This window comes from Pangasianodon hypophthalmus, chromosome 13, assembly GCF_027358585.1.
Source record: "Pangasianodon hypophthalmus isolate fPanHyp1 chromosome 13, fPanHyp1.pri, whole genome shotgun sequence".
Lineage (NCBI taxonomy): Eukaryota > Metazoa > Chordata > Actinopteri > Siluriformes > Pangasiidae > Pangasianodon > Pangasianodon hypophthalmus.
The window spans coordinates 25,939,926-25,949,925 of NC_069722.1; the positions used below are offsets into that span (position 1 = coordinate 25,939,926).

The following is a 10,000-nucleotide window of genomic DNA, read 5'->3' on the forward strand; positions in this document are numbered from 1 at the left end:
CAGTCACATGACCCTCATTGTGTGTGTGTGTGTGTGTGTGTCCGTGTCCCACAGATTACTGCCAGAACTTTGCGACGAGCTTTAAGGAGAGTGAGATGAACGCCATTGCGGCGGACATGTGCACTAACGCTCGGCGCGTGGTGAGGAAGAGCTGGATCCCCAAACTGAAGCTGCTGATGGCCGAGAGTGACGCTTACGCAGGCTTCCTCCCTGACGCCGTCAAGATGGAGGCCGAGGCTCTGGGGGCCGACCCCGCCTTCGAGGCAGCCGATCTAGAGGGCGGAGCCTCTCTGGAGACCACCCCCTCATCCGGCGAATCGCTGCAGGGCGTGGCTGGAGACGCCAGCGCTCTGTTCCAGTGAGTGGGCCTGAATGAAGAAGCCCCGCCCCCTGACCCGTGTCCCCGTCTCCGCCCTGCGCCCTGTCTGCGTGACTCTGTAGGTTTAACAGAGACGCTTTTTCTTTTCTTATTTCTTCCTCTTTTTTAATTTTTTTATTTTTTCCCCAAATAACCCATTTTTTTGCACAGAAGCCCCTCCGCTTCTTCACGCTTTATAAATCTGTATATCATGTGACGCTGTTCTGTTTTTGTAGTTCACCTCCATATCTTACACACACACACACACACACACACACACACACTCCCCCTCATCCACACTGTAGTCGATTAGTTGAATGTAAACGTCTGCAGCACCACACGCTGGTGTCGAGACTCACCGATTGTATTTAGGTCGAGAGAGTCATAGTCACTGTAGAGAGACGAGAGAGGGACGGACGGAGAGAGAGAGGGACGGAGGGAGAGAGAGAGAGGGACGGACGGAGGGAGAGAGGGACGGACAGAGAGAGGGATGGAGAGACAGACAGAGGTGTAGGTGGTTCGTCTGTCTCCAATTTAGAAAGAATTTATTTCCCTCCTCCACTTTCCTCTAAAATTCTGAGATTGAAAGCAGAAAAAAAGAAAGAATTCTGTCCATTGTGTCTGTCTCTTTCTGTCTCTCTCTCTCTCTCTTTCTGTCTCTCTCTCTGTCTCTCTCTCTCTGTCTCTCTCTGTCTCTCTCTCTCTGTCTCTTTCTGTCTCTCTCTCTCTGTCTCTCTCTCTCTCTGTGTCTCTCTCTGTCTCTCTCTCTCTCTCTCTCTCTGTCTCTTTCTGTCTCTCTCTCTGTCTCTCTCTCTCTCTGTCTCTCTCTCTGTCTCTCTCTCTCTCTGTCTCTCTCTGTCTCTCTCTCTCTGTCTCTCTCTCGCTCTCTCTCTCTCTCTCTCTCTCTCTCTCTCTCTTCCACATCTGTGTGTTATTTGTCGGTGAGTGTGGTGGCTCCTGAGCTGTTGTGTGATTTCGGACTGTAGAGCGAGACAGATGAGTTGTATTTTAAGAATATTTATCTTCTTTCAGATTCGCTGTGTGAAATGAGGGAGAGAAATTGTTTAAATTCTTTTTGTTTTCAGTGTTGAAGGCGTGTTTTGCTGTGGGGTTGTAGGAGGACGTGAAGAGAGAAATTATTTTTACATACTGATGACTTTAGAAAGAACGGTGCTCGTGCCTGATTGGCTGTGAGAAATCGCTCCTCTGTCGTGGCTCTGTTTAATCTGATTCACTGATTGAGTTTCTGACTCACCCTGTGTTTGTCTTTAACACACCCTCGTGCACTTCCCCAGCGCCTCTGACTCACACACTGCAGCTCTCATGTAGTGTTGTGGTGGAGTGTGTGAGGTTTATCTCCTTTAAACTGCGTACTGAGTCATCTGTCCGATTCACTCTGAATCACTTTGAATCGGTAACTGACTCCTGAAGCTCCGTTCGATGTCAGGAAGTAAAATCTTAAATTGTAAAAGAAGAAAGTTCGAGAAAGTTCGTTCCAATCAGGACGAGGAGGTGTGTCCACTCACGTGTCAGTCATGTTTCCTGTAGGTACAGAAAGCTCCGCCCTCTCGCACTAACAATCAGGTGATCCAGTTGAGGTGTGTTTTGAGGGCGTGGCTTTGTACAGGTTTCTGAAGCTTCAGTTAGCCGCCACCTAAACCACTGACTGCACCTTTAATTATTTTATTAATTATTCATTTTAAATTCTCTGCTCTGAAGAGTTTTAATAAAATAATAGCTTCTGTATGGAATCACTTCATCTCTCAAACTCCTGAGAGGAAGTGCAAAGGGGCGTGATAAAGACACGATGGAGCGTGTGTGTGAGTGTGTGTGAGTGTGTGTGAGTGTGTGTGAGTGTGTGTGTGTGTGTGTGTGTGTGTGTGAGTGTGACCCTGTTTGGCCTCACTGTGGTCTCCTATCCTTGTGTACATGTAAACACACACACACACACACACACACACACACACACACACACATTTGGCCCGGGGGGAGGGGAAAGCCGTGCTTCCTATTGTTACAATCATCCTGCTGTCTTAAAGACAAGGTGATTTTGTGTGTGTGTGTGATTGAGCTGCTCTGTATGTCCCTGTTTGGGCAGCTGTGTGTGTGTGTGTGTGTGTGTGTGTGTGTGTGTGTGTGTGCATTCCTTGCACATAGTTGGCTCTGTGTGCTTGCATGTGGGTGACGCCTGACGGAGATTTAAAGTGTGTTTGTTTCTCCTGTTCACAGTGTGTGTGCGCGCGTGCGCGTGTGTGTGTGTGCGCGCGCGTGTGTGTGTGCGCGCGTGTGTGTGTGTGTGCGTGCGTGCGTGTGTGTGTGTGGCACTGGGCAGGGCTTTTTGGAAGTGTTACAGTTGAAAGCTTTCTGACTTTGCATGGCAGTGATGTTGAAGTTTCCATCACGAGCCGAGCTGCAGTTCATCATCACGCCGTCCCGCTTCACTTTATTCTCTAATTAAACACGTTATCTTCATCATTCAGCGCTACTTCCTGCTCCTCATCCTCATCCTCATCATACTTACCACGGTTAAATTCTCGAATCTGATTGGTCAGAAGCTGTGTGTCTTTTCCGTATAACAGCGCGGCTCGGACTGTAGTTCCGGCTGTAACGTGAAGGACAGGATTAATGCGCTCGTTCTAATACACTGTCGTTTCCATAGTAACAGCTCATTCACAGGGACGTGTACAACAGTCCATCCACGTAAACGGATAAAAAAAAAGTGTGTAGTCATTGCTATGGTGAAGTTTTCTGTACGGAGACATTTATCTAATATTTACGGAAGGAGTCTCCAGTGTCAGCGCTTTGTAACAGTCAGAGGTAAAGCTGTAACTAAGTTTTCTGACGTCTTCAGGACAGAGGAGTTTACGCTTCTCTGCGGTTTCTCAGTAACATAATGCCTTATGTTTTTTATCTTATTAACTTGAATAAAGAGAATAAAGAGAGGCTGGTGAGGGAACGACTGTTTATAGCTGCTATAATGTAAGCGACAACAGGAACTAACTTGTTTGACAGACAGTAAATGTAACTATAAATGGATAAAAAGTGTGACTTGTCGTTCATTAATAAATTAGAAATTGTAATCGTGGGCAAATTGCCGTGGCGTAAGAGGAATAACGCTTCAGACCGTGCTGTTACAGGAGAATAATCCACTTCAGGTTATAATAATAATAATAAATAATCCACAGTTTGGCTTTATACCGCAAGTGATTAAATAATCCCAAATATAAAAAGCTTTACCAAGTGCGTGTAGAAATCACAAACACTCCCGCGAGCACACGGCGTGTCTGCAGCGCTCCAGCTCTGTGCTTCGGCTCGGTTTAGGCTCTCGCAAAAACTTACAGAAAAAATCTGCAACCCGAAACACACGGCGTGTTTGAGTCACTTCCAGCAGAGTCGCACGCTTTCTTCAGTCGGAAGCGGATGGAGAGAGTGCAGCACGTTCTGCTCCTACAGAGTGCACTAGGTGTCCAATAAGGACCTGCTGAAATCTACTACTTACATGTGTGGGAAGCGTCAGTAACTTTATTTAGGATTTATAGAAGAAATGTGTAGAAATTCAGATGAGTAACTCCACCCCGTTACTTTAAGAAACGTGTCTTTAGAGGAGTAGTATTTAACATTTCACTTAGAGCTTTTTTTTTTATATATATTTTTATTTTTATTCTGAAATGTGATTGAACGGTGAAAGGCTAATATGAAAACTGTATTGATTTTTTTCAGTAATAAAATTGAGTTTTATAAAAAGTGATATTAAAAAACAATCATGATGAAGCGACACAAAAACGTGGAGATGGATAAAGAAATTATTTATAATCACGTCCATCCCGAGCGGACTGTGGGGTGCCAATACTATTGCACACTCAGTAAACCGCTCAGTGAGTGAATCAGTGACCAATTATTATATTTACATTGTGATTTTCCAAAAAGTCCTTATTGTCCAAAACAAGTCTCCAAAATACCTTTCAGTGGTACTGTGTGTGCATGTGTGTAAGCGTGTGTGTGCATGTGTGTAAGCGTGTGTGTGTGTGTAAGCGTGTGTGTGTGTGTGTGTGTGTGTGTGTGTGTGTGTGTGTTAGAGAGGTAAATGGAGCTTTGCACCTTCTTTCGTAGACAGAAATTGTGCGTTTTGCACCTTCTTTTTGTAGAAGTTTGTGGATTTTGTGCACCTTGTTTTTGTAGCGAATCAGTCTGTTGGAATTTGGGAATAAAAGTGTGCGTGCGTGTGTGTGTGCACGTGTGTGTGTGTGTGTGTGTGCGCGTGTGTGTGCGCGTGCGTGTGTGTGTGAGAGAGAGAGAGAGACAGAGAGAGAGAGAGAAAGGAGGAGCCTATCTGACCCATGATGTAAATATTGATGCGACTGTTGAACAGATTTTTTACTGAGTTTGTGTTTCTTTTCGGTGGAAAGCTCTGAGCTCGCTGCTCGATGGAGATCTCCGGAGCGCTGATGTAGATGAACTTTCACACTTTTTGCTTTTTAGTGTTTTATTTCTTCTGTGTCTGAGTTTAACCCGAGTTTGCTTCCCAGATCAATAATCAGATTTTAGTCCTGAGAGTAAAACTGTACAGAAGGAAAACAGCTGCATCCAGATGTTTTATTAATAAGGTTATAGAATAGCACAGCTGTTTGTTTTTGTTTGTTCTTGTTGTTTAACAGTAAACATGTGATCTGTAACTAATCCGCAGTGAGAGTGGAGATGCCAAGTCTTTTGTAAGAATAGGAAAAGCAGAAATGTTGAGCTGTTTGAGGTATTTTTGATAATTTTGAGTTAGTTTTGAGGATCAGAGGCTGTTTCTGTTTCTGTGGCCTCCATTTTGATTTACACACACACACACACACACACACACACACACACACACACACACACACACACACAGAGCCCCTGCATGGCTCACACACGCCCCCTGCTGTACAGTCTAGTGCACTACACACAGTAGACTCCAGAGGGCGCTGTGTTCACTTTAACTCTTTAGCAGATGTTACACAGAGGAACACATTTTAGACTTTGTTTACATTATTTTGAGAAAAAAAAAACGATGTTGCCTGATGTTCTGGGTTTATTTTAGTTTTGTAAAGTTGCCTAAAGAGTGTGATTTTATATGACAGAGGGACCAGAGTCGTGCTGAGCGGATGCGTCATTTTATTACTTTATCATTTTTACTGTCTGATCAAGTCTCCGCGCCTAAAAATGCACCTTTTAATCGGGAAGGGGGATTTTACTTTATTTTAATGTTCCTGAACCACGGCACCTTGATGACGGCGTCTTCGAGGCCGGAGACTGAAACAGTGTGAGAGTTTACTGACCCTTAATCATTGTAATCTAAACCCCGCCCCCTTTTTCCTTTTTTCAAATCCATTCTGGGCTGCTGTGCATTCTGGGACAGCGACCGAGGACTGAGTGGTGTGTTTATCATATCAATCAGATCTCACTCACACACACACACACACACACACACACACACACACTCGTCTCTGCAGTACCTCTTCTGTTCCCGTGTACCTCAGAATCCTGCCTTTAACCAGTTTTCCTCAGCGTGCAGTCGGAGTGGTGAAATCTACATAACTGACATTTTGTAATAAATAAATAAATAAATAAATAAATCTACTGGACAGTGGAGAAGAGAACTACATGTACAGATGCAGTGAGACGTGCTGAGGTTTAGGGATCAGTGATGATTCATGTAATCGGCACACAAGCAGGAGTGTAAAATCTTTTTCTAAAAAAATCGATGCATTGATGCGTGTTCACTTTCTATAACTACATACCTGTACAATATAGAATGATCCATACATATAAACATACAGAAATATATATATATATACATACTGTACATTCTATAGAAGCACTAATGAGATTTACTGATTGTTTGTCGTGCACTCACAGCATGAGTTGTAACCCAGAAGCTGCTTTGAGTCCAGCGCAGCCGTGTCTGCCCCTCCTGCCCCTCCTGCCCCGCCACCCCCCCACCCCCCCCCCCCCACCCCCCCCCCCACCCCACCCCCCCCCCCCCCCCCTGCCCACACAGTGACCCTGTAATGCCCGTGTCCCATCACGCCATTCAGTCTGTGTTCAGAGTGCCAATAACTTTGTGAATCCCTAACTGTGACCCGATATTATCAAAGTATAATTGCACATTAACTACTGTAAAGAGAAAAAAGCAAAATTGAAAGAAAACATCTGGATATCTTAATAAAAAAGTTTGTAACAAATGTTTTTGTGTCTCTGAGTTTTTATTCATAATTTTTTGCTCATGCATCATGGTTTATATCAAAAATTCCACAGACTCCCTCAGTGCAGATTTATTTAATGAACATTTTTAAATCAGATATTAGGATCATTATTTAAATGTGTAAAGTAATATTCTGGATGTTTTAGGGCTGTAGAGTAACTCTGTTTTTGAGTTGTTGAAGTTCGATTAAAGACTCATTCAGCAGTCAAACAGGTGAGTAAACGAACTCGCAATCACTCGATGCTCGCAGATTTCCTCTGCTGTAACACAATAAACACAGTGATGGAGCCGACGTTGAGAACTCCACTCTCATCAGATTAAATCAAAAAATATGTTTACATATAAATATAAACAGTCCTTTAAAATACCTGTCAGTGTGTGCATGTGTATGTGTGTGAGCTGTGTGTGTAAAGTGTGTGTGAGGCTGGAGGAGATAAAGGTGCTGAAGCAGTAGATATTGTTGATGATGATGATGATGTTGATGATGTTGATGATGTAGTAGCTGTTGTTAAAACATGGTGTTGAATCGATGAGGTTCCAGAGTTCGGAGGCTGTAGACGAGCTCTTTCTCTCCACATTTCCTCTCGTCACCGCTCTCGTAACAGAAGTGATAAAAACAGTGATGTCATTTATGTTACATCCATCGCTGTTGAAGTGACTCATCACTGGAAAGGAGAAATGCTTCATTCTGATATGAATCTCAACTAAACCTTTAGCCTCAGACCTCCTCTTCATTTCTCTGATGTACAGCTGATTACAGGAGCGACAGTAAACAGGTCCTGCAGTGATGCGTGATGAAAACTGATCCTTCAGCTCCTGTGATTTCAGTGGCTGTGATGATAAACATACAGGTGGAACATTTTGAACGGCTGTTTGCAGAAGTTAAAGTGCTGTATATTCCTGTCAGGCTGATTGTTTAATTCACTCCTGATGAACGTTTCTGTCCCGTGTGTAAGAGACGAGAGAAGGTTCTTTAAAAAGGAAAACCGTCTCCAGGGCAACTTACAGAATTCTGATGTTTTTAACTTTAATTTCAGCGACTGTACTTTGCGTAACTTTCCTGCATCACCTGGCTGTGCTGGAGTTTGCTGCACTCACATCCTGGATTCTTCAGATGTAAATGTTTGTGGTAAATAGTGTGCAGTTTTACATTCAGCGTCATGTATATGTGCAGTTAAAATCGTTTTTATCATTAAGAATGAATGTGAGTTTGTTTTCTGGATGTTTTATGTTCTTCCCCTGAGCAGTGTTTAATGAGTTTATCTCCCTCAGCTTCGTGTGAATTTCCAGCGAGTTGAACGACTCTTTATGTATACCTGTGAAATGCTGCAGGAAATAGTGATGTCACTTCCTCTGAGTCCTTCAGCTTAAAGCAAAGAAAACTGGGCTTCAGTCAGGGGGTCAGAGTGTGTGTGTGTGTGTGTGTGTGTGTGTAATAACTGCTCTATACACACAGACCTTGAGTGTTTTTCTTCTCAGTTCCTGCAGTGGAGTCGTGAGTCCAGCGCGGCCTCGATTAACAGACGTTTCAGTCTGAATGCAGATGGAGTGCTTTTCTTTATCTCCTCTCTGTATAAGTGACTGCAGCGGGTAGATTCTGATGTGATACATGTGAAGTGAAGTGAAGTGACTTGTGGCCAAGTGTGGGGACCCATACTCGGAATTTGTGCTCTGCATTTAACCCATCCAAGTGCGCACACACACACACCGTGAACACACACACCCGGAGCAGTGTGCAGTGCCGGGGAGCAGTTGGGGGTTCGGTGCCTTGCTGAAGGGTCTGACCTCAGTGGTGGTATTGAGTGTGGGAGAGACGCTGGTCATTCACTCCCCCACCTACAATCGCTGCCGGACCCGAGACTCGAACCCACAACCTTCAGGTTCACCTTCGGGTTACAAGTCCGACTCTCTATCCATTAGGCCACGACTGCCCCCGAATTATTAAATGTGATTAATCAGAACTAAATGAATTTGCTGATCTGATTAATCACTGAATTTATTTATAGTAATGATCAGTGGTAATCATTAAGCAGTCAGCTGATGGGAGAGATTTAAAGGCTTATTGGTGAAATGTTATCTTCTTGTGTTTAGGTCAGTGATGTAAACAAATCCCACAGACTCGCTCTGTTCAGATTTATTTTAATGAAATATTCTAATATTCAAATGTTTGCAATAATAATCTGTTTACTTGTTTTAACTGTGAAATTTCCACCAGCAGAACATTTATAACCTGCTCGTTTTACACATACTGAAGTGAACTGTAAGCACTCTCACAGTTTATAATATAATATAATATAATATAATATAATATAATGTATATACATAATATAAACCTCTCATACAGACACAGATAGTGGTTTATTGTACACTGTGTGTATGTAAATGTTCAGTAGCTCACACACACACACACACAGCTCTTTCCTCTGAAGAAGGCGCCATTAAACCCTGTGTGACGTGTCTCAGGCGGAAACAGCTGGATCCTCCCCCTAAAAGGCCACAGGAAGCTCCGCGCGCTCTGTTTTTCCATCACCATATAAGGGTATCAGAGGTGACGACATCAGCGTGCTAAATATGGCCACAGGAAGTAGAGCCCGCCTCCGCACGCAGGGTTTTCCGCCGAACCGGTGCCAGAAGCGGATGTCCATATATGGTCATAAGAGAAAACCAGGGAAAAGGAGTGAAAGTATTGTTGTATAACAAATACAACTTTCTAATTCTTAAATTAATAATATTACAATTTAATGCACTACCTTTAGGTTTTATTTATTTAGTTAGGACAAACTAGTTTAATTATTATTAATTACTTTAAAAACATTCTGTAATATAATAGAATGGATTCTATTTGAATTATTCTATGTTTTATTAAGTACAACTTCTAATTTAATTTAATCCGATTTAATCTAATAATAAGTGTGTGTGTGTAATTTAACAGAAGCTGTAAGGAACAGAAACATAAAAACCTCTTTAATGTCTGTTCAGTGTTCAGGCCTACTGAGAGGAACAGTCTGAAATTAAAATAATATATATATATTTATATATATAAACAGAGAGAGAGAGAGAGAAACCCGTTTGGCACGTTTATTTTTCCAGGAAGAAAAACAAGGGCGGAGCCAATCTGTCAATCACACCGCTGACGTCACAAAAGTACATAAAGCCGACCGTGAGCGCGCGTCCTTCTGATTCCGCGTCTGTTCCACACAAGCGAAGATCAACAAGTTTCAGAACACAAACAGAGTGTTTAAAGACAGATCTGATTAAAGTGAAAGTCCTCAGGACAGATGGAGGTGTGTGTAGAAGCCAAGCGGGTCATGGTGCAGGCTCTGAGCAAAATGTACAGCTCCCGAAACCAGCGCGGAGGAATTCCGCTGCACCGCAGCCTCCTGCTCACTCTGGTGATGAGAGCCGCCCGGGAC

The 10,000-nt window shown here is 43.3% G+C and overlaps 2 protein-coding genes across 6 annotated transcripts in view; both read left to right on the forward strand.

Moving 5' to 3' along the window:
- The window catches only part of LOC113523791 (nucleus accumbens-associated protein 1), a 19,665-nt gene extending 16,213 nt beyond the window's left edge, over positions 1 to 3,452 (forward strand). For all 5 annotated transcript variants that reach the window (XM_053239245.1, XM_053239248.1, XM_053239249.1 and 2 more), the window contains exon 6: positions 55 to 3,452. In XM_053239245.1, coding sequence (XP_053095220.1) covers positions 55 to 362 — 308 coding nt within the window. In that variant the 3' untranslated portion in view covers positions 363 to 3,452. The remainder of the gene's footprint in view (positions 1 to 54) is intronic.
- A 6,300-nt stretch (positions 3,453 to 9,752) lies between these two features.
- The window catches only part of ier2a (immediate early response 2a), a 1,287-nt gene continuing 1,039 nt past the window's right edge, over positions 9,753 to 10,000 (forward strand). Inside the window, exon 1 of the mRNA XM_053239466.1 lies at positions 9,753 to 10,000. This exon is cut by the window's right edge and continues 1,039 nt beyond it. Coding sequence (XP_053095441.1) covers positions 9,866 to 10,000 — 135 coding nt within the window. The 5' untranslated portion in view covers positions 9,753 to 9,865.